Source organism: Equus caballus, chromosome 6, assembly GCF_041296265.1.
Source record: "Equus caballus isolate H_3958 breed thoroughbred chromosome 6, TB-T2T, whole genome shotgun sequence".
NCBI lineage: Eukaryota > Metazoa > Chordata > Mammalia > Perissodactyla > Equidae > Equus > Equus caballus.
Window position 1 is genome coordinate 43,335,413 of NC_091689.1, and position 26,826 is coordinate 43,362,238.

The 26,826-nt window shown below is 52.2% G+C and overlaps 1 protein-coding gene across 5 annotated transcripts; it reads left to right on the forward strand.

The window, feature by feature from the left end:
* Positions 1-1,872: 1,872 nt before the first annotated feature.
* SLC6A12 (solute carrier family 6 member 12) lies at positions 1,873-26,000 on the forward strand. Of its 5 annotated transcripts, XM_070270850.1 has the most exons (17): positions 1,873-2,031; positions 2,484-2,555; positions 4,397-4,481; positions 6,463-6,740; positions 11,845-11,979; positions 13,948-14,088; positions 14,984-15,071; positions 16,137-16,269; positions 17,562-17,696; positions 19,036-19,139; positions 19,471-19,595; positions 19,972-20,084; positions 20,564-20,701; positions 21,505-21,607; positions 23,423-23,523; positions 24,042-24,212; positions 25,411-26,000. In XM_070270850.1, the coding sequence occupies exons 4-17, from the start codon at positions 6,521-6,523 to the stop codon at positions 25,552-25,554; spliced, it is 1,851 nt and encodes a 616-aa protein (XP_070126951.1). In that variant the 5' UTR covers positions 1,873-2,031; positions 2,484-2,555; positions 4,397-4,481; positions 6,463-6,520; the 3' UTR covers positions 25,555-26,000. The 5 variants fall into 5 exon arrangements, with proteins under 5 accessions (XP_070126951.1, XP_023498743.1, XP_070126948.1 ...); XM_023642975.2 differs by lacking the exon at positions 1,873-2,031 and having other exon boundaries at positions 2,229-2,555; XM_070270847.1 differs by lacking the exons at positions 1,873-2,031; positions 2,484-2,555 and adding an exon at positions 2,592-3,565.
* Positions 26,001-26,826: the final 826 nt, after the last annotated feature.

Consider the following 26,826-nt stretch of genomic DNA (forward strand, 5'->3'; position numbering starts at 1 on the left):
GGCCCAGGTTCAAATCCCAGCTCCCTCATTTACTAGTGTATGGCCTTAGGATACACTACTTAGCTCTATTCATCCCAATTTTCTCATCTGTAAAATGGGGCTAATAATTCCTACATTTCAAGGCAGTTGTGAGGATTAAATGAGGTAACATATAAAGCACCTAGCCTGAGTTAGATGCTCAGGAAATAGGTCCCATGCCAGGCCCTCTAAAAGCATGCAGGGGGCTAGAGGATGAGGGTGGTGACAAGGACATTCTCTGGGGTTTAATGGTTTTCACTGAGCAAGATACCTGATTTATTTGACCACAGTTCGTCTGGACTCTGGGCCCTCCCCAGTGTGGACACAGCCCAATCTCAGGCTTTCCAGGTCACTTAGGGATCCCTACATGTTGCAAAGATGGAGGTCTCCGGCCTCCAGGAGTTCGCCAAATGGTCTCAATATCTCTTGGGGACAGGAAGCTGTGGGTATTGGGGTAGACTTGACTAAGGGAGGGTTCAGAGTTAAAGGGAGGGCCAGGTCAAACAAGCCAGCTGTTCTCCTACAAGGTGAAGTTGAGGCAAGAAGACTGCTGGACTGTATGTATCCCCAGGTCCTCACAGAAAGCCTGACACATTGTAGGCATGAAATGAAATTTCTGAATGAACCATCGAGCTAGGACATTCACCCTCTGCCCAGCCTGATTCTCTTCCCTCTCACTCCCCTTCATGGAGAGGCTGTGTCTTCTGTTCTGGAATAGCTGCAGCTAGGTAATCTCATGGACTTTGATGTCCCCTCTGCAGTAAACTCTGTGGTTGACACATGGTGGACCTGACATGGGGGACAGGGCAGACGCAGCAGGGCAGGCCACACCATCCTAGCAGAGCACAGCGTAACTGGAGTGTGATTTCTGGCTGAGACCATGCCCTACTCTCCAGAGTGACCCCAAGCTTGACTGCTGGCTTCACAGAGGCCAAGGGTCTGAGAAGTGAGACTCACTCTGGCTTTCTCCTGATGGGGAACCCCACAGGAGGTGCTGAGAGGAGCCTGAGAGACACTGAGTAGGGGTGCTTGATGGAAAACTACAGACTGAGATTCTCACTTCACACCCAGCCCTTCGGGGAAGTCCTAAAACACGAAGGGGAAGCACATGCAAATGGAAATTTCCCTTTCTCCCCACAACTTCCCCTCCCTCCACAGCCCCTGGGGCTAAAGAAGCATCTCTGTTGTCTTGAAGGAAGCACTGGCTATTCTGAATGAAGGCTGTGGGACAGTCCTGTGCCCGGCATGGCACCACGAGGACACACTCAGGAACAGTGATGAGGACCCTGTTCTGGAGACGCTCGCCGGACACTAGTGTGGGACACACACCTTTGCTCAACAAATACCAATTCAACACTGATGAATTGCCCGGCAATGCCAGGCAACCAGACAAGTCCCAGCTATGGGCCTGAGTGCTGAGCGGTCGCTAGAGCATTATTATTGCTACCTGGGACCAGACACTCCACCATCCCAGTCCCCGCTCCCAGGGCACCCACAACGAACACCAACAAATCCCTTAAGCACCGATGATATCCTAAGCGATTGACCATACTGTCTTTAGCCCTCTCGCAACCCTGCAGAGTAGGGATCGGGAGCAGACATTCCCTTTACAGATCGGGAACAGGCTCAGATCCTTGTCTTGCTGATGTGACTGGGAAATGACAGAGGACAGGTCCAGAGCCAGGTCTGCTTGACTGCAAACCTGCGTCCTTTCTAGATTATGCTCCTTGAGGTACGCTCTGGGCACCTTCTCTAGGAAAATCCCGAGGAAAAGGGCAGTGGTTGTGAAGTTCAGAGCCTTGCCTTGAAACCACAGAGGGCAGGTACTTAGTGGAAAACTCCAGGGCATGATTCACCCTCCTGCTGTGCCCTCGTCAGCGAGGCCAGCTCCCCTCCTGAGGTGCTCGGTGTCCAGCCTGGGAGGTGGTGGCTCCCGTCCTGCTGCTCTGTCTCCTGCCCTGAACATCCTCATCCCTCTTCCCTCACAAGGAGCTTGTACTGGGAGGGGGCAAGGTGAGAAGGGGGAGGGCGAGGGCCAAGGAGCAAAATGGGGAGAGATGCAGTTAGATGTGTCTCTGAGCCCAAGAGGGTGGTCTTGGGTCAGCGGCCACTGGGCGAGCACTGATCCTGAGGGAGGGGTGAGCAGTGGGAGTGGGGTGGGGGAGGGGGACTGGGAACAGAGGACTTGACTTCCTGAGGTTAGATGTTGTAATCCTGGTTCACAGACTTTTGGCTTCAGTCCCTCCTGCTGCTTGTGGTGTTTCTCTGCTCCTTCACTGCCCAATACATTGGTGCACGCACACACACGCACGCACACACACAGAGTTGCTTTCTGCCTGGGAGTCCCTGGACAATGGCACCAATGACTCAGATGGGATTCTGAGCTGGAACGAACAGGAGAAAGAGTGAAGGTGGAGGACAGTTTCCCTTTCAGGTCCCATCTCTCTTGGCTTTCTCCTAAGCAGCCTCTCTGGGACTGTCCTGGGCATCTGAGCGCGGAGCTGAGTGGATCACAGGAGCCAGGCTCGGGGACTGAGGTGAGCCGGAAGGGGAGGGCTGGATCTGTCCTCGCAGTCTGAGAGCTGCCTCAGAGGGGTGGAGGGCTGAGGCCTGCGAGGCAAGACTGTGTCAAGAACTGTGTGTGTCTGTGGAGCAATAAACTGGGACCTGAGGAAAGCCTGATGTTTGGGAATCTTAGGACAGGGGTGTCACCCCAGCTTCTCCCTCACCCTCCACAGCATCTGAGTTGCTCAGGGACAAGCCTGGAAAGCAGGAAAGTCCATAGACGGGGGGCTGGCCACAGGGAGAGGGTGAAAGAGGCGGTGATTACCTGCCTGAAAGGGAGGGGGAAACAGACAGTGCCCAGTGAGGTGGGAAGGAAGAGAGGACGGGAGAAACCTCAGGGCATTCCTGAAGGCCTGTGACCTGCGTTTAGTGATTGCAGGTGAGGGGCTCCAGTCCTCCCTCTACCAGTCGAGCGTGGTGGGCTGGGGGCCAAGCGTCTCCCAGAAGAAGGGAGCTGCCCCTCCTCAGGGGTGGTGGGGCCCAAGGCAGGCAATGAGGGAGCCGACGGAAGGTGCAGGCAGCTGCCAGCTGAGCCCAGCAGCCCATGGGTTGTGAAGGACTGGACAGGAGTCAGGTTTTGGTGCCATGCACACAGGTATGTGTGTGCAAATGGACGTGACGGGAATGGCACCAGTGTGTGTACAGGAATGAGAACTGGTATGTGGGGGTTGGCTGGAGCAGGGGCTGGGCCACTCCTGTGCTGGATTTGGGGGTGCAATGGGACTGAGCTGGGGTCCCAGCAGCATGTGGGAGCAGCACTTCTACACTTGTCTGCTCCTCTGCTAGACCCTGGCGAGGCCTCTGGCCACATGCCCAGTTTCTAAGAGCAAAGTTAATTTTGGACCTTCTCGCCTCTTGAAGATTTCCTCGATGGGCAGCACTGAGCCCAGTGTGGGTGTAGGTATCTTTGCTTCAGGAGGGCATGGACATATGGTGAGGTCCACTCTGTGCCTCCATACCGTGCCGCAGCTCAGCAAAGCAGGTGGGCACCTGGGGAGGTGATGTTAGGGGCTGAAGAGGTGACCAAGCTGGGGTAGACCGTTGGGAAAGGGAGACATCTCAGAAGTCATTGTGACTGTGGATAACACTGTTGTATGGCTATTCCTAGCAAATGGGCTGGGGCAGCAGGGCACAGACAGGGCCGGTGAGGGTGGCAGGAGGGTGGGGTGTACTGTTTTTTGGCTTTTAAAAGTAACCCCAAAAGGAGAGCTCTGTACAGCTTGTACTCCTGGACATTTCTTCCCTGAGTCTAATTGAGTCCCGCTTCCTGCAGTTTGAGCCTGTTTCCCCTTGACTTGCCATGGCTTGGGCCAGCTTTCCTTTTCACATGCTTATGCTTTCATTCTGCCATTCCAGTTTTTCATTCTTATCCATAAATTATCCTCCTCCCAATAGTCTTTTTTTTAAACGTGTCACATCAGTGTCCGTTTATCAGTTCATGTTCTCTTCTCTTTCCTCCCCCATCCCCGATATAACCCAAATCCTGTGCCCAAGCTGGGCTCTAAGATCTGCTTCCCCATCCCATGCTCTCCTCTGGTTTTCCCTTCATTTACTCCTTTTCCCCACCAGGTCTCCCCTCCTCGAACTGCTGAGGACATGTTGGCCCTGAAATAGCAGCCTCTGGTCTGGGAACAGGAAGGCTTGTCTCCTGACTGCCCCCTTGGTGACCCTTGGGCTTGAGCTTGCCCTGAGCTGAGCTCCCCTATGGTTTGGCAAGCAGAGGCAATAATCTCTCCTTGTCTCTTACGGACCTCATTTTTTATCGCCCAGCCTCCTAACACACATGTTGAGCAGAGGTCATTCTGTCTTCCAGGGGTACTTAAAGCCCAGAGCGGAGGTGTGATTTGCCTAAGGTCACCCAGGAAGTTAGAGACTCAGCTCCACCACTTATTGTATTGGTAAGTTTATTCTAACCATTAAAAAATGGTTTTACTGAGCACCTGCTGGGCGTCAGTTCCTGTTCCTTAATCTCTCTGTGCTTCATTTCCTCCCTTATAAAATGGAGTTAATAGTAATACCTACTTCAGAGATTTTTATGAAGGTGAACTTTAACAATGTATATAAAGAGGTGCATGTTTTTAGTACTTTGCTTACTCAAATGTTGACTGTTATTGTTATTATTAGCTAAATCTGGACTGGAACCTGGGTTTCCTGTCTGGTGCTTTTCATCAATGTTTTGAGCTCATTCATTCATTTGTTTGATAACGATTCGGGGGTCGTTCCTCAGGGTGGCGGCCCCAGTTCTGTAGAAGATACACAGTTGGTTTAGGTATCAGGAACTTTTCCCTGGAAACCAGTCTGCCCTGTTCTTCCAACCTGAGGCTCTGGTTCTCAAAGCCCCCCTGGGGCCTGGCCGCTCACTCTGAACCTGGAGCTCTTTTCCCTGCTTCCCCTCCTCCTCCCTTAGATCAGAGGCTGAAGGCCTTTGACTCCACTGGGTACCTCTCTCCTCATCTTCCCTCCTGGGCTGAGCTTACAGTGGAACCTCTGAGGAGCTCCCAGTACCAGAATCTCACCCCGATGTGCTTTCCCATTCCTGGGGTGACCTGCACCCTCCGAGTCACCTTCAAAACTTTCCACAACCTCGAGTGGCTCCTGCTGTGCTTTTCTGACGGACTGGGACTTGGGCTGCTGCCTGGTTAGAAGGACCAACAAATCAACACAGACTCTTCTTTCAATAAAAAGAATCCTTGTGTTTCTCCAGAGCCTCGAAGCAGCGTGGAACAGTGGGTAGCTCCAGGTCGCTTTGATTCCCCAACATTCCTTGGAGGCAAGGGGCAGTGGGGCGCTTCCCCCTGCAGCCTGGGCGCCTCGTCCTGGCAGCTCACTGGAAGCACGGGCGAGGTGGCCTCAGGGTGATTGTGTGTGGGGAGGGAAGGGCAAACAAGAATTCTGGAGGCAGCACCACGATGCTGCAATGAGAGGGACACAGTAAACCTGTGAGTGGCCCACATCATTTTTCTGGAAATCCCGGGACCTTTGGGCTCTTTAGGAGGACAGGGAGTTGGGAAGGGCAACGACCGGTGACGTCAGGCAGCCACTTCTGGGTCTCCCTTGAGGGACCCACTCTGATCTGGAGATTACTACCACCCAAGTAAGGATCACTCTAGTCACCCCTTCTGCCACCAGGCCCCCAGCCTGTTCTCAGACAGAGGGATGGCCTGGAGAAAAAGAACCAGAGTTCCCTTGGAGCCCTACACTTGGCCCTGGCACCAATCCCGGTCTTCATCGGCCTTGTTCAGAGGCCTTGCTTTCTCCTCTCTCCTCCCAATCAGATGCCCAGAGTTAGTTGGCTCCCATGTTTACCCTGGTTGATCAATCACCTTGGCACAGAGATGAGCACACAATTGGCCAGGGGAAGACCATGCGGTCACCTTCACCACACCTGCCCTTGGCCCCCTGTCATCCCTGGCAGTCTTTGATCCCTTCTGGCCTGGAGGCCAGAGCCTGGGCTGGTGCCACTCGCTGGACGCTGAGGAGCGGGGGCAGATGGGCCAATGGGGTTGGTGGCTGACTATAAAGAGCAAAAGGGACTTGGAATAAAAGACCCCAGGCCTGAGTTTTAATCCCAGCCTACTCCTGAACGGTTTTAGGCAAGTCACTTCATCTGTCAAGGCCTGGGTTTTCCCATCTGTAAAATGGGCAAATAAGATTTGCTCCGTATTTGTTCCTAGAGTCATAAGAGCAAAGTGTAACTTTAGGTGTAAACGTCCCTGAGAGTTTGGGAAGAAAATCAATAGTCCGACAACCTTAAACAATATTCCAACAATATTAACTATTAAAGCAATATTCCAGCAATATAAAAGATTAGGACACGGAGCGCAGAGATGGGGGAGCGTGTGTTGGGGTTGTACAGCTCACTCCTTCTCCTCCCACCAGGCCGTGCCTTCTCACCTTCCTGCCCCACTCCCAGCTCTGTGGACTCCCAACCCATTGCATGGCTATGGAGAGCAAAGTGGCAGTCCACAAGGATGGGCCTCCTGTGGTCTTCTGGGTCCCTGAGGAGGGAGAGAAGCTGGACCAGGAAGGTGGAGACCAGGTGAAGGATCGGGGCCAGTGGACCAACAAGATGGAGTTTGTGCTGTCAGTGGCCGGGGAGATCATTGGGCTGGGCAATGTCTGGAGGTTCCCCTATCTCTGCTACAAAAATGGAGGTGGTGAGTTCACTTGGAGGTAGGCGTGATGGGGAGTGCTGTGCCCTGACAGCCGGGCTGCGCCTGCCTGGACGCCTCCTGGCTGGGCAACGGGTAAAATGGAAGGAGGCTGGAATGGAGTGGGAGGACTTGAGCTTGAGTTCTAGCTCCACCATGAGCCTCAGTGTCCCCCTCTGTGAAATGGGATGACACCCCACAGGGCTACTGTGAAGATTAAATGAGGCAAAGGGCAGGACCGAGGAATCCAAGTTTTTGATAAGCTCCTTCATTACTCTACACAATGTCAGCTGTTGATAGAGGTCATTTATTCATTCAACTAATATTGTGGGCCTACCATGTGCCACGCACTGTTCTAGATGCAAAACAGAACATATTCCTGGTGTGTGATAGTCTAGTGAAGGGTAGAAGATTACGGACAAAACATGTGGTGTGTGAGACGGTGGTGAGCGGAATGGCAAGAAGCAGACCAGGGAAGAGGGCTGGGGAATGCCAGGTCACAGGGTGGGGAGTGGATTGCGAAATAAGGTAACCAGGAAAGGTTTTGTTGAGGAGGTGACATGTGAGCAAAGACTTCAGGTGAAGCACATTCCAAAAAGAGCGAAGGGCAAGTGCAAAGGTCCTGGGGGGAAAGTGCAACTGGCACGTTTGAGGAACAGCAGAGAGGGGGGTGGCAGATGGGGGAAGACTAGGAGAGGAGGTCAGAGAGGTAAGAGGGCTCAGATCTTGTAGGCTCTGCTCCGAGTGAGATTGGAGCCACTGAAGAGTTTTGATCCGAGAAACAATATTATCTTATCTGTGGTTTTTTTAAACTAAAAAACATAATTTTATTACTTTTCAGCACTGGTAGTAAAAATGAGCAGAGCCATGGTGGGGAGGGGCCCAATTCATATTTTTTTTTTTTTGAGGAAGATTAGCCCCGAGCTAACTACTGCCAATCCCCCTCTTTTTGCTGAGGAAGCCTGGCCCTGAGCTAACATCCATGCCCATCTTCCTCTACTTTATATGTGGGACGCCTACCACAGCATGGCTTGCCAAGCAGTGCTGTGTCTGCACCCAGGATCCAAACCAGTGAACCCCGGGCCGCCGAGAAGCAGAACGTGAGAACTTAACCACTGCGCCACCAGGCCGGCCCCCTGATTCATCTTTTTAAATGTACAATGAAATGCTTTTTAGTATATTCATAGAATTGTGCAACCATCACCACAGTTGATTTAGAACATTCGCATCATTCCCCAAAGAAGCCCTGTACCCATTAGCCGTCGCTCCCCCTTCCCTCTTCCTGCCAGCTCTTGGCAACCACTAATCTGCCTTCTGTGGCCTTGGGTTTACCTACATGAAATATTTCACATAAATGGAATAATTCATTTATGTGCATTTATTTGTGAAAGCCAGATTCATTTTTGCCTTTTGAAAATACCTTTATCTTTTTGTGGAAATGATATGTTGTGAATATTAGAAACATTCTAGAAAGGTAAGAAAAAGAAACATTCCCATTTAAAGATAACCATTGTTTGGAAAATCCTTCTTTTTTTTTTTGAGGAAGATTAGCCCTGAGCTAACTACTACCAGTCCTCTTCTTTTTGCTGAGGAAGCCTGGCCCTGAGCTAACATCCGTGCCCATCTTCCTCTACTTTATATGTGGGACGCCTACCACAGCATGGCATGCCAAGCGGTGCCATGTCCGCACCTGGCATCCGAACTGGGAAACCCTGGGCCACCGAGAAGCGGAACATGCGAACTTAACCACTGCGCCACCGGGCTGGCCCCAGAAAATCCTTCTAAATGCTATTTATATTTAATTTGACAAACATTTATTAAGCATCTGCCATGTATCTTGCTCTGCGACTTAAAACTTAGAGTTATCATTGCAAGCTGCTTGAAGTGATGACTCCAAAGAAAACAGAAATGGGATTTCCTGGGTGGGTCAGGACTATGGAGCCCAGACTGGGAGTGGGGGACTAGTGCTGGGCTTGAGATTAGGGGAGGCAGGAAGAAGTGGTAGGAGTGGTAGCTTATTTCTTTGTCCTGGGCCACAGTTTCTTGGACATATAGGATGTTAGAGCTTGAGCTAAAGATGACCCAGTCTGAGCTCTCCTCTCACAGGGGAGGATGCGGGAGCTCAGAGAGTTCAGCAACTTGCCCAAGACCACAGAGCTAGTTGGTAGCAGCAGGCCCTGGGAGCCAGGGGCTCCCCCTCCGTAAGCATCTGGCCCCATCATCTAAAAGGAGGGAGAACGAGGGCCCAGGAAACAGGGCTTGGGGTTCTGATGCTCTCCCTGCCTCTGCCCTGCCCAGTGGCTATGGCTGTAGCCTCTGTACTGGCATGGGCTGGGGTGGAGAGACCAGTACCTGTGACAGCATGCAATGACACTGGGCTGAGCCTGGGCCATCTGTGAAATGGCAGGACCAGAGTAGGTGGCATCACATTTACTGTGTCCTCTCTGTGACTTGCGTTCTTACTTTAGCTCTGTCCCAACCTAACTATTGGGAAAGACATGGTGCCATTCCTCTCTCTTCTTCCGTCATCTTTAACATGAGGGGCTACACAAGGTCAGGGGTCCCAATCCGGGGTCCCTGGTCTCTGGGGGTCTAAGGAGGAAGTAATGAAGGTCTAGGAATTAGTTTCCTTATTTCAGACAACTTAACAATGGATTTATGTAGGAACACGACTTCACAGTTTAACCCAAATGTCCATTTTTCACTCTAGGCTAAGATTGTACTAATTCATTGTGGCAATAGGGTTTATCTCAAGCTGACCATAAATAAGCCCTGGTTGGCAGTTAAATATGGTTTTTATTAATACATGCAGATAAATTAATTGTTAGTGACTAAACACAGTTCTATAGAGAAAAATCATTCAAAAGGGATGAAAAATAATAATAATGTAATAATGGTCTAATAACATCTTTGGTTACGAAAAAGCAGGGAGCCACTAAACTAGATTATCCTTAAGATATGGTACCCTCCGAAAGAGAACTTCGTGAAATTCTGAGTTTCCAGACTGTCAGCGTCTCAGGAAGGAGCACTGGGCAGGGGTAGCAAGGCATGCCTTGGAGCCGAGGGAGGGAGGTTAAACAAGCCTCAAGTCGCCCTGCCTCCACAGATCCCTGTGGGGCAGCACCAGGCTGCTTGTGCCCACAGCCTGGGCACACACCAAGAGAATCGTGGGCTGGGTCACCCTCCCAAAGCGAGGGTTCTGAGAAGTTCATTTGAGGGAGGGTGTTTGCAGTGATAGCGTGCTGGAAACCCAGGGAGAAGGCCAAGGATGGAGGCTGCCCTCTGATTGGTCCAGAACCACCCACCGCCCACTGCTCCCAGTGCCCCAGGCCAAGCACTGCCCTTTCAGGGTGGACTCGGCCTGAGTCCTGGGGTCCAGGCCTCCTGAGGGCACCCCAGCTTCCGTGGGGCTGACATCGACATTCCAAGAATAGAACTGAAGCCATCTGCTGTATCAGAGGGACCACCTCCACACAGCCCGTGGGAAGGAGCCTATGGGTCATGTGCCCCCACAAGCTTCCCATAACATGTCCTCTGGGAGAGTCCCCCAGCCACATCTTTTCTCCTGAACACTGTCCCTCAGCCTAGCCCCTGCAACCATCCAAGCCACCGAAGCCAGGGTCAGCGGTGCTGTTGGCCCTAGGTTGACTAACACTCTAGCATTAGTCAGGATGTAAAGGCAATACAGAGTTTAAAAGGACTTCAGGACTTGGTGGAGAGGTACTGGCTTGCTGTGGCTCCCTATATGTTATGTGTATCTTACCACATGCACACACAAAAACATACATAACTTCCTACCCAGCAATTCCTCCCCTGAAAATTTATACTAACGAGCAAATTAGACAAGTGCACAAGGATGTGGGCACAGTCCCCATCCCAGCAGTGTGTAATGAGACAACCATGAAGGCCAGTGACAGTACTGTGACTTAGACTAGGATAGCTGCCTACGGGGGGCGTAGGACTCTACCGCCACCAGCATGATGATGGAGATATGTATTTGACATGAAAAGAGATTCATGATGCATATTTTAAAATGCTTATAAGTAATATATAGTAGGTTCTCATTTTTGCAAAAAAAAAAAAATGTGTGTTAAGAGAATTAGAAGACTATGAAATGCTTTTTCCTTTCTTTCCCTTTGTACTTTCTACTTTTTCTACAAAGTAATATGGATTATTTGAGAGGCATTATAATATAGTGGTTAAGGGCACAGACTCAGGATCAGACCACCTGGTTTGTGCCTCAGTTTCCTCCCCTCTGCCTCAGCTTTTGAATCGTCAAACTGTCCTCAGTGTTCACATCTGTAAAATGGGGGTAACAACAGTACCTCCCCCATGGGCAGTTGTTTTGTGAGGTTTCTGACATTAGTGAGGCATTTAGATGAGTGCCTTATGCACAGTAAGCACAAAGTATGTGTCAGGGTTATTACTATGCACTAGACAATAATTCCTTCACCCATGGATATGCGTCTGAGGTGAGGCGTGTGCCTTAGTGACTGCAGTGGGCACTGTGGGCTCAGGGCATCTTCACATTCCATTTGCATGTGATTTGCTGGATGTCTTTTAGGCCTGGTCTCCCATTGGGGCCTGTAAGTCAGTACCTGATCCAATGGCACCTGCGAGCCCAGCTCCTGAGGATCTCCCTGAGTGAGGAATGGCCCCCTCTGCTGGGAGCCTGGTTCAGATCAGAGCCTGGTGGAGGGAAAAAACCCTCTGAAAATTGTTAGAGGGAAAATAATTTTTCCAAGGTGTTTTTGTTTGTTTTTCTCTAAAATGTAACAAACAGTAATTTAATAAGCATATCAAAATATACAGAACACATGTTTTTGTTCCAAAAATAATAAGTTGACTACATTTGTGAAACACACTGAGAAAATAAATAGTGCATATATTAGGATTTCCACCTAAATTTCCATTTATTTCCCCTCAAAGGTCTTTCCTCAGCTGAGCAGGGTTCAGACTGGAAAATTTCCGCCTGTCCCTGCTTGCAGACAGGAGGGAACCGTTAGGCTGTGAGGAGGGAGATGAAGGATGGCAGGGCGGGCGCTGGAGCACAGCTCTGGGAGGGGCCCTGGGCTGGAAGCCTCAGCCTCTGCCTCCCTCTCCTCCGCAGGAGCCTTCTTCATCCCCTACTTCATCTTCTTCTTCACCTGCGGCATCCCAGTGTTCTTCTTGGAGGTGGCACTGGGCCAGTATACCAGCCAGGGCAGCGTCACGGCCTGGAGGAAGATCTGTCCCCTTCTCCAGGGTGAGTGTTCTCGGTCCCCCTCCTGCCCTCCTCTCGGGCCAGCATCACGCCTCGCCCCTCCCCTTTTCCTCCCGTTCACTGCCTCCTTCATTCATCCCCTCTCATCCTTGCTAAGTGTTGCAGGAGACAGAGGAAGTATAATCAGGCTTTGTGGGGCCCAAAGCTTATACATCCTGGGGAGGAAGGTGTTCCTCAAGAAAGACAATACAAAATTACAAATGCAAAATTAGGTACAGAGCCTTGGAAAGGGCCCTTGCAAGTGAGGAACCCTGAAGCTTGATCTTTATCAGCTTCATGGAAAATATGTTCCTGAGTATATGGCATGGTCCCAGACATAGCTCCAAAGTATATAATAACAGTGATGATAATGATGATGATGTCTAGCATCTCTTGCGCCCTACTATATGTCAGGGCTCATGGAAGCACTTTACGTGCATTTCCTCATCTAATCCTCCAGTAATAACTCTATTAACCTCATTTTGTAGATGAGAAAAAGGAGGCACTCACTAAGGATTTGGACCCGGGTCTCCCTGAGCCGGAAGTCCGCGTTCCTTCCTGTGTTAGGGATTGTGTTAGGGATAGCTCCCGCCCCTCTCTCTAGGGATCTGTTGGCACTAATGTGAGCAGTTTGTGGTGTCCTTCCACCACTCCATCTTTACTGATTGGGCCAGTCCCCTGGAGGCCAGAGGGAAACCCAAGGGGTCTCCTTGTCCCTGAGAGGTTCCTTGCATATTTGAAATGGAGAGAGGGCTCTTCTCCCCCACGTTAGTCCCCAAGGGAGCCCCAGAGACTAGACTATCTGGGGTTGCCACCAAACTTAGTAGGTTGGACAGAGGTGGGCATGGTGGGAAAACGCTGTCTCCTGAGAAGGCTGGAAACCTGACCACTGAGAGTCCAGCGCGTCCCGGCGCAAGGGGTCTGCGGGCGGCTGCGCGCTCTAAACATCCCGCCCGCCGCCGCCCCCCGGGGTCCTCCCGCCCTCAGCAGCCCCAGCCGCCGCCCTCCCGCGGCCTAGCCCGAGGCTGCCGGTCCCCACGCGGGAAAGCCCGCCTGCCTCGGTCGCCCGGCGATAGGAACCATCGGGTGGGCTCGCCGGGCGCAGGGGGTGCTTTGTGGACAGTCAGCACTGATTTTCGGACCAGCCCTCCGACGTCCTACCCGGTGGCTCTCCACCAGTCCTTCGTTTAATAGTTCTTGGGCATCGACTTCCCGGGACGGCCTCGGGGACGCAGGACAAACGGGCGGGTCCTAACCCGGCCGAGTCCCGGCCCCACTCCTCCGGGCTGGCTTTCAGACCCCGGGACCGCCAGCCGCCCTGGCAGCGTGCTGCTTTCAAAATCACCGAGGGAAAGCTCCCACTTTGGTAGGACTGGGGGGCCGGCTGGGGGACAGACTCCGGGGGCTCGGCTGCGGAGCCTGCAGGCGCGGCGGGTCCGGGCGCGGCCTTCGGACAGCCACCGCGGCGCTCGTCCCTGCTGGTGGCTTCTGGGCTTTGCTCCTATTTTGAGACTGATTCTTGCCAAATTTTCCCTTTGTTCTTCCTGCCGCTTTTCATCTCACAAGTAATGCATGATTGTAATAGGAAAAGCTACAAAATACAGATAGGCAAAAAGAGAAAAAAACTTTAAAAGGTGAACTGAAACCCTATCACCTGGAGAACCACTTGTTAGCTTTCTGATGACGATCCTTCCAGAGTTTTCTCCGTGAAAAAGAAAAAGCTGTACGTTCAAAAATATGTTATAAAAATGGGAGAGTGAATAGGATAGTGTTGTGTAACCTGCTTTTCTTATTTAAAAATATGCTGTAAATGGCTTCTCATGCCAATAAATGAACCCTGGTGGTTCTTTTTATATAGCGCCCAGTACCCTTCTAGCCACAACTGGCAGCTTCCACGTGACTTTTGTTGGCTAATGCTGATGTCTTGGATTCTCTTGTTGCTCCCACCCCTCCCCTGCTGTGCTTCCGAAGGCATTGGTACGGCATCTGTGGTCATCGAGTCCTATTTGAACATCTACTACATCGTCATCCTTGCCTGGGCTCTCTTCTACCTGTTCAGCTCCTTTACCTCCGAGCTGCCCTGGACCACTTGTACCCATAACTGGAACACAGGTATGTGTCGTTTGAGCCCCTGGAACGGGGCCTCTCCCTAGGGCTGGTCTCGTGGTTGCTGGTGATTGGCAAACAGTAACGGAGCGCATGGTGGGACTTGCCTCAAAGCTAAGCTAAGTGAGCTCTGGCGCCAGTGCTGCCACTGAGCCTTTTGTGGGACTTTAGATCAGCCACTAGGAGAACTGAGAACCCAGTGGGACTGTGAATGTGTCATGCAACTGCAAGGGCTTAGCACCACTCCCTCATCCATTCAGTTAACAAATATCTATCGTGCACCTGCTGTGTGCCAAGCACTGTGCTGGGTGCTAGGAGTCAAGGGTGAACAAGAGCAGCGTGGACCCAGCCCTCGCTGAGCGTACAGCCTGGGGGTAGAAACAAGCAAATTAACAAAACAGTTGCAGATGGTGATGGGCGAAAGACACAGTGCAGTGACTGTATCCTGACGGAGGGAGAAGTGCTGGTTGAGGGCTGAAGCAAGGAGAAAGCCTGCTGTGTGAGTGGCGTCCTAGGCCGGGGAAGGGCAGGCGCGGGGATTCAGTCCGTTTATCTATCGAGTGGAGACAGGCTGGGCGAGTCAGGAGAGTGCTGTCCATACGTGGGGCTGAGTGGATCTGAAGTCTGGATTGTGTCAGAGGTTGGCGGGGTGGCCAGAGGGGCAACCAGAGTCACTGGAACAGGAGTAATGCAGGGTACGTGCGGCGGGGGGCTGGTCCCATGGACCACCCGAGCAGTCAACTCCTGACACTCTGGAAGGTACGGGCTCCAAAGGAAGCTTTGGGACTGGGAATGAGGGGGACTGCCAGGCTGCAAGGCCAGAGGCTCAGGGGACTAGGGTGTGTGGGCACCTCTCCCCGTCTCATCCCTAGCTGATACGCACCCACCTTGTCCCCAACAGAGCATTGCATGGACTTTCTGAACCACTCGGGAGCCAGCACAGAGACCCCCTCTGAGAACTTCACCTCCCCTGTCATGGAATTCTGGGAGTAAGTGCTGGGCCTGGATGCCACGTGCCAGGGGGCCCCAAGCAGAGGAAATCTAAATGTCTGAGGCCTAGGACTTGGGGTGCAAGTTTAAGCGTCCCTGTGCATGCTTTCTAGCACTTACCATCCTCCCATCCTCCCACCCCACACATCGCTGAGAGATGAGGGAACACTCACATCTACCCACACTGTCCACCTACACCCTTACCCCAAATCTGCCTGTGTCCAGCTAGACTCACACTTTATCCATGTCGACTTGCACTCCCACACATGCCTACCTACACCCTCACATCCCCCTGCACCCCACACACCCACCTACACTTACACATCTACCCACACATGTCCAGTGGTGTCTGGCAAACAGTCTGAACCAGCTTAGGAGAACTGACTGTGCACATCTCTTCCCAACTTTGTGATCAGTGATGTCATGTTGGTAGCTTGAAATTGGCCAAGGTGGGAGTATTTATACCACAGAAAGTGGCAAAACCTACGCTCACACATCCACTCTCCCACATGACTACTTACATCCTTACATCCACCCATGCCCACGTGTCCACCTTCTTACACACTTACCTAAAACCGACACTTATTCACCAACACTCTCACCTGTCTACCTACACTCTCACACACACACATTTAAATCACCCCCATATGCATCTTTAGATACTAACACACATTCAGCCTGTCCATTTGATACCCATATACTTGCTCATCAACTTGCAAATATAAATATCAACTCTCCATATACTCATTCATACATTCCTCACCACCTTCACTCACTTTCTCTCTCTCCCTCTCTCTCTCTCTCTGTACAACAGAGAAAGCTGGATGAGTTAGAAAGACAAAGATACCTATGGGATTACGTGATTTGGTCTTCTAACAGCCAGGGGCATGCAGACCACAGGTGGGAACGTGGTATGCCACGGGGCAGGTGGAGTGGGATAGGGGTGGGGGAAGCCTGGAATATGAGATCTGTGGAGTCAGCTCTAAAATCAGGAGACTTGATGACAGAGGCAAGTTGTCCTCTCTAGTCCTTCTGCTGGTTATTAATTTTTCCCAATCCATCAGGAGACGAACCCTGGGCATCACCTCGGGCATCCACGACCTGGGGGCCCTGCGCTGGGAGCTGGCCCTGTGCCTCCTGCTTGCCTGGGTCGTCTGCTACTTCTGCATCTGGAAGGGGGTCAAGATCACAGGCAAGGTGAGGTGTTCTGGCTCTTGGTAAGCTCTCTGTGGCCCCCGGAGTCCATAGGGACACTCCCAGGGGTCTCTCTGGAGAACTGAAAGAAAGATTCTTTAAGGGAGAGGCATAGTGAGAACAGGGGAAGTCTGTAGATTTCAGCTCAGTATAAGCCAAGACTTTCTTTTTCAATATGACTTTAAAAGACCTGTTTACGTAAGTAATGTCGAGAGCAAGGTAAGAAACATGGAAGCACTCCGTCGCAGCCATCAGTGCAGAGCACCAGCATGACGGCAGGTTGGATCCGCTCATCCTGGCCACTTCTTGCTGGGCAGCCTTCTGGTTCCTTTTTTATGTATGCATGTGTGTATCAGTGTCTATTAAGTGTGTATATTACACAATTAGGATCATACACTCTTGTGACTTGCTTTTTGTATTTAACAACGCATCAAGACAATGTTTAGTATGGACCAGCAAACAGAGCTGTCTTTGAGGTGGTGAGTCTCCAGTCTTTGGAGGGGTTGTAGCTAAGAACGGACAACAGTGGCTTGTTGTATGCTTAGAGAGAGTTCAGACTTGAGCATTAATTCCAACCCAGAGAATCTGAGACTGATGTTTCATGCTTTGTGAGGCTGGAATAGACAGGATCCCGACTCCTCTCGTTATCCTGTTCCTGCAGCAGCCTCCCTTCCCAGATTGTTGTAAGGGTAATGTGATCGTAATGATGAAAACAGTTAATAGGAATAGAACAGAGAGTGCCGCCGCCTCTGGTGAGGGCTGAGCTTGGTCAAGGCAGAATGGGGCCCCCTCTGTGCATCTCCAGATTCCTGAGGTCAGGCCACTGCTGCTTCCCCAGCCTTAAGCCTGGAAAATAGAGTTTAAACTTCCCCACAGAGCACTGAACAAATCTGCTCCTCCTCCCTGTGGCGAAGGGGAATCCCACCCTCGCCAGGGTCCTGGGGAGAACAGCCAGGATAAGGGGTTAAGGGAGACCAGATTCTGGATTTAAAGAGTCTTTGAAATGTTATGGCTGGAAACCTGTGCCCCTGCCTGTCCTTCCTCCTTCCCCCTGGCCCTGCTGGTGTGCATCTCGCACCCTGCCGCGGAGCCTAGACCCACTGGAATGCATCCAGGAAGGTGTGGGAAGTTTCATGCGCTCGCCCCCACTCAGCTGTCTCTAAGAACGTGCTGGACACTGAGCTGGGCATGGCTGTGCTGCCTGGGGAGGGGTGACAGGAGGACCACCGCAACTCCTGTCGCCTCCTGGCTGCTGTGTCCCCACCGGGAGTGACCTTGGCCTGCTTCCCCTCCAGGTGGTGTATTTCACAGCCACCTTTCCCTACCTGATGCTGGTCATCCTGTTGGTCCGCGGCGTCACCCTGCCCGGAGCCTACGAGGGCATCATCTATTACCTGAAGCCAGATTTGTTTCGCCTCAAGGACCCCCAGGTGGGTACGGTGCTGGGGACCATCTCCCCAGACGTCTCCCACCCTAAGTCAGATCTGCACTTCTGAAAATCTTTGATTGGTCTTTTCTTGGTTTAAAGGCAATAGATGTCACTAGAGAAAAATTAGATTATATGGAAGAAAATATGAAAAAGAAACTAAAAATCTTTTGTAATCCCACCACTCAGCTGTAATCTCTGTTAGCATTTTAGTACATTTCCTTCCGACATTTTCTTCTACGTGGTGTGTGTGTGTCTGTGTTTTAACGTAGTTGAGGTAATTATATAGAGACAAATACCTTTTTTTTCACTTTAGTCATATTGTAAGCATTTCCCATATTATTAATTTGTAAATGTCATTTTTAACCTTGCATAATTTTCCTCCATAATCCATTCATTCATTCATTCATTCAACCAAATGTGCTGAGGACCTGTAAGTGCCCAGTCCAGCTCTTGTGCTGGTGATGGGCTGTGTGCCCAGCAGACCAGGACCCGCGCCCTCTGAGTGCTCACACCTGGGGCCAGTGTCGTCATTTACTCAAGTCTCCCTCTGTTCTGGGACATTTAGGTCATGTGTTTTTCTAATTTATGATTGTATATACAGCTGCAATGAACACCTTGCCTTTAAATCAGTGACCACACCTCTGATTATTTCCTGACTGCAGTTAGACATGGGGTCACTAAGGCCAACAGTGCGCACGTTTTAAGGTTCTTGACGTGTACCAGCCTAGAGCGATGGAGGCTCCCACTGCCCATGTCAGGGGGCCCTTCTTTCTGCAGGCCGCAAGAGGTTCAATCATAATTTATTTTCATCTTTGATAACTTGATTGGTCAAAACAGTATCATTTTGTTTTTCACTTAACTTTTTTTAGTACTGTGAGGTTGGACATTTCCCCACGTTTATTGGCCGTTTCTATTTCCTCTTGTCCTCCATAGAGTCCTGGTGGGTTTTTCTTTATATTTGAATGGAGCAGCCCCTTCACCCCACCGGGGCTGCACAGTCTGTTTGTTGAGTGAGTGCAGGTGCCTCTTGGCTCGCCCTGCAGGCAGGCCTGCCAGCTCTGGGCCACAGCCGTGGGGTGTGGACTCCACCTAAGAAATTCAAGTTACGCACTGTGTTTGGTGCTTACTAAGTGCTCACAGAGCCAGATTAAAAGTAGGCCCTGCCTGTGAGCAGACGAGGACTGTTAATGGAGAGCTGGGATGGACACGATTCTCAGGGAACCCCCGAGGGGCCAGGCCAGCTCCGTGGGGGAATGGGTTGGGTCTCTGATCAGCTGGCCCCAGGCCCTGGCAGGCTCCCTCCTGCTCTCCCTGCACCACTGTCTTGGGGTCTCACGTAGGTGTGGATGGACGCCGGCACCCAGATCTTCTTCTCCTTCGCCATCTGCCAGGGGTGCCTGACAGCCCTGGGCAGCTACAACAAGTACCACAACAACTGCTACAGGTAGGGACGGCGGCTGGGGCCTCTGAGGACCCTGCCTACCTGTGGTCCAAGGAGGGCGGGGTCCTGGATGAGACTCAGTCAGGGCGCCCAGGCCTTCCTCCTTTGTTTTCAGGGAGTTACAAGCTGTGTCAGACTGACATCGCAGTTCCTCTCCCAGACTGAATGTCTTTTCTCCTCCCTTTTCTCCCTCCCTTCCCTCTCTCACCTTCTGACACCTCATCTTTGTCTTTTTCTCCTCTCTTTACCCTCTTACTGTTGTTTGATCTGTCCTCCACTATGGATCTTTCTCCCTTTTCCTTCCTGTCTTGCCTGTCTTCACCCCGCCCCGCAGGGACTGCATTGCCCTCTGCTTCCTAAACAGTGCCACCAGCTTTGCAGCCGGGTTTGTGGTCTTCTCCATCCTGGGCTTCATGTCCCAAGAGCAGGGGGTGCCCATTTCTGAAGTGGCTGAGTCAGGTAGGTGCTACTTTGCTGTCTGGGACCTGCGGGGAAGGCGGGTCAGAGCACACAGATCCCTCCTACAGAAAGGCAGTGTTCCAGAAGCTGGGTGGTGGACCTCTTAGCATCTGGGGGCATGCTTGGCACAGGGTGGGGCCTCCATAACTGGGGTGGGGGGAGGGAGAGGGGAATGGATGGGTTACTTGCATGGATGGAGGAAGAGCATGCTCCCCAGCACCTAGGAAGAGCGAAATAATGGGCGGAATCACCCTGACCTCTTGAACAGTCCCAGACACGTACACTCACTCATGCACACCCACACACCGCACCTCCGGACAGGGCTCTTCCCTAGGGCAGCGAGAGCGCACTCCCCTATTGTGCTGTGTGTGGGCAGGTCCTGGTCTGGCCTTCATCGCATTCCCCAAGGCTGTGACTATGATGCCCTTGTCCCAGCTGTGGTCCTGCCTTTTCTTCATCATGCTCATCTTCCTCGGGCTGGACAGTCAGGTTCGTCACCCCCGTGCAGCCCCTCCCTGACCTGGTGGCCCTCTTGCCAGCTCCTGCATTTCCTTCCCCCAAACCCCTCTCCCCTGACCGTACATTCTGGGCCCCCTCCACTGTCCAGGGCTTATCCTTGCGGTTGGTTGGGTGACCCCCGCCCTGAAACCCTCTTCTGGGAGGGGGCTTCCTGCGTTGTTTCCCCGGGCCTGACCCTTCCCCAAACATGGACACCCCTCCCAAACGTCCCTCCAGTCTCCCTCCAGCTGCCCAGCCCTGCGCCCGAGCCGTGGGGACAGAGCATATCTCCCCCCCAACTCTCACTGCTGGGAGCCTCTTGGAGATGTGCCCAAGGGCAGGGCTGGCCTCACCTCAGGGCACCCCCACTTCTGCCCGTTGCACCCTTCCTTGCACTGCTGTGTGAGGCTGTGCCACAGATGGTCCAAGGGCTGTGGCCCCTCTCACCCCGACTTCCCTCCTGCCCACAGTTTGTCTGTATGGAGTGCCTGGTGACGGCCTTCGTGGACATGTTCCCCAGGCAGCTCCGGAAGAGTGGGCGGCGAGAGCTCCTCATCCTCGCCATCTCTGTCACGTGCTACCTGATAGGGCTCTTCCTGGTCACCGAGGTGAGCAGGGGCGTGCGGCCTGCAGGCTGGGCTCCAGGGTGAGGGAGCCATGGGGGACACCACTGACCCTTCTCAGAGCCCTTACCTCATTTGCTAAATGGGGGTGTTGACACCAGCCCTTCCTCCCTCATAGCATGGTTATAGGCACCACACCGTGGAACATACCTGTATTCGTTAGTTCTCTTTTGGCTTCAGGTAACAGAAACCAAATGCAAGCTGGCTTAAGCAGAAAGGGGAATTTTGGGGTCAGGAAACTGAAAAGTCTAGAGCTATTTTGGTTTCAGGCATGGCTGGATCCAGTTGCTCTAATGACATCGTCATAAATGCTCCTCTCTATCTCCTGGCTCCCCTTTCCTCTAGTAACTTCATTCCTAGCCAGATTTCCCTCTTGATGTTAAAGAAGGCTGGCGCAGCTTCAGACTTCCCTTCTGCCACCCGATCAGCCCCAGAGGAAAGAGAGCGCAGCCAGTGTCTGGCCGTGACTCTTCTGCAGGCCTGGAGCAGGGAGAGGAGCACACCTAGAGTGAGGTAGTGTCAACTTCCAGAAGATGGGGTGCCAGGCAGACAAAACAGTGTGTGTCCCCCCGTTCCCTGTGTCCTTGCAGACGTCTGAGATTGTTGTCCTAATGTTAAAAGAGGGGCCTGAAGGCAGGGCCAGGCAGGGCAAACTCCTTTTAGATGCAAGGAATGACTTCCCATGGGCTGGGCAGGTTGGCACCCCGATGGGTGTTGGCCTCTACCTTTGGGCAGAACGTGGCCCTGTCTCCACTGGCCAAGGCCCAGCTCCCCTTCCTTCTCCGCAGGGCGGGATGTACATCTTCCAGCTGTTTGATTATTACGCTTGCAGTGGCACATGCCTGCTCTTCCTTGCAGTGTTTGAAGTAATCTGCATCGGCTGGGTGTATGGTGAGTGGGGTGGGGGCAGTGGGGAAATGGGGGTGGGGAGGAGGTGCTGCTGGGGCCCAGCTAAGGGCAGATTTGCCCAGGATGAGATGGGGTGTGCTGGTCCCTGTTCCCACAAGTCTTTGTATTGCTGTCTTGGTTCTTTTCACCCGGGGAGTTTATCCACTGCTGGGAACCCGAGAGTTTCTCATCGCGGCAGGTGGAGCTGTGATAATGACAAACCCCATCTCCTTGAATAGTGAGTGTAAATAACAATGCACAGAGAGAGGCCCCCAGGCCCTTCACGGTGGGCATCCTACTCAGAAGGGAGCTTCAGGGCCATTTAGTCTGACCGTCCACAGACTCCTACATTCCCTTTCAAAGCTATCACCAGACTGTGCCTGGACACTTGCATGGACAGGACGCTCATTGCTGTGCTTTTGAGGTGGGCTTTTCCACTGTGGCTGTTATGCATTTCTTTCTTGTATTGGTTGAATTCTGCCTTCCACTGACTTCCACCAACAGCCCTGGCCCCCTAACAGAGCTAGCTAAGCGGTGGTGCTGAATGCCGTGGTGCCCACGCCGTTATTGTCCCTGTTATAATAGGGGAGAAACCTTCAGTTACTGAGCCAACACACTACTGTGTGCCAAGCACTGTGCTGGTTGTGTCACTTGCTTTCTCACAATCGGCACAACAGCCCTTTACAGAGGGAAAGTGAGGCTCAGAGAGGTTAGGTCTCTTGCCTAAGCTCACACAGCTAGTGAGGAGCCGTCATCACACCCCAGGTCCGTCTGGCTTCACTGTACCAGGTTAGGGGAACACATCACCACTGTCATGAGGCGTAGGGCAGGGAGGGTAAGTGGGTGCCACATGGGAGGGCCTCAGGACAAGTCATGAGTAGGAAAGTTTTTATTTTTGCTACCGTAAGCCTTCCTATTTGGGGTCCTTTCCTCTTCCTGGAAACGTCTCCTACCTACCCACTCAAGCATGTCCTGTCTTCCTGAGTCCCCTACAGCTTTTCAAAGCTCGTTCTCAGACAGGATCTGATAAATTCAATCACAGTGAGGTATAAATGGCGATAAGCCTTAACATGTCACACCTACCGAGCTAGAATCTGGTTTTTAACTGGGGAGAAATTTAGGAGCCACAGGAATGACTCTTTAATGGTCATTTCACACATCAGGGGTCAGTAGGAAGGTACTTTTCAGTGAGGGGAGGTCAGAGGGCCTTCCAGTGTCTTGACCAATCAGAGGATACAGCAGATGTGGAAACCTAAGGACATTAAACAAAACGGGACAAAACCAGTCAGTGTGCTCACACACATGAACTAGCCCTCTCCCCGTGCTCTACTCGGATGCACACGGGTTCCTGGAACCTGGCCTCTGGACTGGTGTTCGTTCCCATAGCTGTCTGGCCCTGGATTGAGTTTAGCATGCTCTGCTTGAACAGTGGCACCCTGGCTGTTTCGCTGTTTTTGACTTGAAACTGAATTCGTCTCTGCTACACAGATAAACAAGCATTTGTCCCGCTGCTGAGCCCCATTTTAGGCTCCTGCCTCCTCTGTTGTTAGCATGGTGGGGTGTTCATCCCTAGACAGGGACACAAGAGGAAGCACAGGGAGGTCAGGGGACTCTCAAGGGCCCCAGCTTGTTGGCAGCAGCCCCTTCTCTCTCCCCACTCCCTGTGCTGTGGCTGGTGTGCCAGGGCCCCACCTCGTTTATGTGCCCTATCCAGGCTCCCTGCACAGGGTGGGAGGAAGGGCACAAAGCCAGGTCCCAAATCCCCACGAGCTGTTCCCACCTCCTGTCCTCACCCTCTTTCCCCAATGTTCTGGGCAGGAGCCGACCGTTTCTATGACAATGTTGAGGACATGATTGGCTACCGGCCATGGCCCCTGGTGAAGATCTCCTGGCTTTTCCTGACCCCTGGACTTTGCCTGGTATGTGCCCACCCAGCTACCCTGCTCTTCCTTCCTGCCTTCAGCAGACTTGGGGAGATGAGGAACAGGAAGCCTGAGCTCTGGGGCTCTTTCCCTGCCTGTCCAGTCTACCTCGGGAGACTGGTCCATTCCCTCTTCTGTGTTGGTTCCTCTGCCCTCTTTTGTGGGCCATCTCATCCAGCTCTTTGCTTTACCGTCGCTGTCATCTATTCCTGCTCCTGCTCCATGCCTTTCTCATTGCACCTCCATCCATCTGTCTGATTTCTCAGTTGTTGGTCTGTCTGTCTGTCTGTCTGCTTGGGGCTCCTGCATCCCTCCTCCTTCCTTTACATCCACTCCTGTCTCAGTCTTCAACGTGAGTGATGCCTTGGCTCATAATTTGCAATGGCTTTTACTACCCACCTCATAGATGCACCACAGTGTAGTTACCTTGTCCTCTGTCACTGGATAGTTAAGTAGCTGAGGAAAGGGTTTCAGTGCTCTCCATCTCATCTGTTTCTCCCCCTCCCTCTTTCCAGGCCACTTTCCTCTTCTCCTTGAGCAAGTACACACCCCTCAAATACAACAACATCTACGTGTACCCTCTCTGGGGGTACTTCATTGGCTGGTTCCTGGCTCTCTCCTCCATGGTCTGCGTCCCACTCTTCATCATCATCACCCTCCTGAAGACTCAGGGTTCCTTCAAGAAGGTACGGGGCTGGGGGAGGTGACGCATTAAAGGAGGGTGCTGACAGGGTGGACACCCTGGCTGGGGCTGGCTCCGAGTGGGCAGCAGCCCTTCAGTCCAGGGAACCTTAAAGAGAGGGTCTTTGAAGACCAGTCCAGTGGTTTCATTTTCAGAAATGTTCAAAAGTCCTAGATTCCCACACCTTCAGAATCCAACTTCCAGCAGCTCATCTGGGCAGGTTAACCAAGGGTAAACTGTTAAAGGGTAGGGGGAACAAGGAACAGACGAAAACAAATGGGCCCAGACACAGAAGTTTATAGAGCCCAGAGTCCTTGATCTCGGGAAACCGATAACCGGTTATCACGGTTCATTGCACAGTCTCCTGGCTTCTTCTCTTCACCCTGGCTGGGGAGCCACAAGCAAAAGGCTCCCGGTTTAGAGTTTGGGACATGCCTTCCTGGAAGGGGATATAGCTTGTGTCCCACAAAGACATTACATCTGTAGAAATCCATCTGGCCTACAAGTAACAGAAAACCCAACCTGCAATAAGCAAATAGACTTATTTTTTTCTTACATGTCAAGAAGACCAGAGACAGAGGTTTCCGGCATTTGGTTCAGCTGCTTAAAGAGGCCCTTAGAGCCAGCCTCTTCCTATCTTTTTGCACTTCCCTCATGAGCATGTTGTCTTTTCATCATCATGCTCATGACCTCATGGTCACGAGAAGGTGGCTGTGATTCCAGTCATCACACTGGCAGTCAAGCCAAGAAGGAGCAGGAGGAGATGGCACCAATAACACCAATAATGACAGTAACAGTAGTGCTACCAAGAATAAGAAAAAAATAGATACTTATTAAGCATATAATAAGAAGAAGAACAAACAAAGACACTTATTGATCACTTACCCTGGGCCAGGCCCTGCTCTCAGAGGTGTGACTGTCATCCTGCTCAGTGTACAGATGAGGCCTGCAGGGCTAAGCGGGTTGCCTAAGACTGCACAGGTCGTCGGTGCAGAGCCGCAACTGAGACCAGGCAGTTCACACACTTAATCTCCACCTCATTGCCTCTTCTCTCTTCTCAAGATATTCAGTCGTTTATTCACCTGTGTTCGACTGAGCCGCCCCCTGTGCCTGGCTCTGCCGGCCCCTGGGGACACAGACACGAGGACACATGTCTGCCTCTCTCCCCAATACCACCTACTCACCCCCTCTTCTCTCCACAGCGCCTGAGACAGCTCATCGCCCCTGACCCCAGCCTGCCAAAACCCCAGCAACACCTGTATCTGGATGGTGGCGCAGACCAGGCCTGCAGGCCCTCCCCAACGAAGGAGGGGCTGATATCTGGGGAGAAAGAGACCCACTTGTAGGATGTGGCTGGAAGCTGAGTGGCTACTGAGCCAGGAACCTCGGTCAGGGCCACTCACTAACTTCCAATGGACAGCCTTCGCCTCTGTCCCCTACCACAGTCCTGCTGAGAACCTTTCAATGTCCCTGGGGACCCCCAGTGGGACGCCAGCCTCCTCTCCTCTCCTCAGCTGCAGCAGCTCTTCCTGACGGGCTAAAGGTGGTCCCCCTGGGACGTGCCATGCTATGAAGCGACTCCCTGTCGGAACACACCATCTTATTATAAAGGAGGGTGGGCTGATTCTAACACATATTGTGAGGGAACTCCCACTGCAGGGATGTTTCCTGTTCGAGCTTACTGTATACCATGATCTGATTCAGAGAGCCCAATGGAACATACCGCGTTGGAAGTGGCAACTGAACACACCACACTGGATTCTGACATTCCATTAAACAGGGTCCTTCATGAGGCTTAGCATTCTGGAGTTCATGGCGAAGGAACTAGAGAAACGGCCAGGAGGCAAACCTTCACATGCCACCATTGTCTTGAGTTTAACTGGAGGTGGTCTCTCAAGGTGTTCCTAGCTCCAGCTTCAGTTCCACACTCTTGCAATGCTGTCATCAACTCATTGGAATGGAAGGGACTTAGACACAATCCCTTGACTTTGCAAATACACAGCACATATGTCTCTATGGGCCTCTGCCCAAAAAAAGACATTGCTAATCCATCACAGGTCCTTTCCCACCTCAATCCTTGTAGATATAGTGCTTCAGGCAGTCCATTTGCCATCCTGCTTTTGTTCAACCCCCTGACTCCATGGATGAGGAAACTGAGGACCAAAGAGACAAAGAGACCTTTTCAAGTTCACACAGCTCCCCAGGCCAGATGTACAACTAAAACCTGGTCACCTTGTTCTCAGGCCAGTGTTCTCCCCGTTACAGCCTCCTGCCTTAGTTAACAAGCACGTATGGATCACCTGCCGCCGTGTGCTAGCCTTCTTACCGCTCCCCATTTCTGCTCCATTCTGTAGTGCTTGGGTAGGAGGGAGGGGGGTCCCCTCTGTGAAGGCCATGAGCAGTTCTCCCCAGATTGGTGCCCCACCTCGGTATTCTTTCTGCCAGCCCATACTCATCTGACCAGATGTCCTCTGGACCCTTTGTTCTTGCCATGTTCTGTCTCCCTTCCCCCAGCGGAGGCCTTGGCGTCTGCAAAGCCCCCTGGTCTCCCACAGAGACGGGGGTGTGTGTTGAGGGTGCTTCTCTCCCCATGTCCCTACCAAATCACCAGACCCTTC

What these genes read in the sequence shown, in the direction of transcription:
- SLC6A12 (XM_070270847.1), top strand. Translation starts at nt 3,454, where the DNA reads ATGGGCAGCACTGAGCCCAGTGTGGGTGTAGGTATCTTTGCTTCAGGA. An exon ending in TGACCCCTGGACTTTGCCTG is followed by an intron (nt 23,524 to 24,041) that starts GTATGTGCCCAC and finishes CCCTCTTTCCAG; the next exon opens with GCCACTTTCCTCTTCTCCTT. An exon ending in CTCAGGGTTCCTTCAAGAAG is followed by an intron (nt 24,213 to 25,410) that starts GTACGGGGCTGG and finishes TTCTCTCCACAG; the next exon opens with CGCCTGAGACAGCTCATCGC.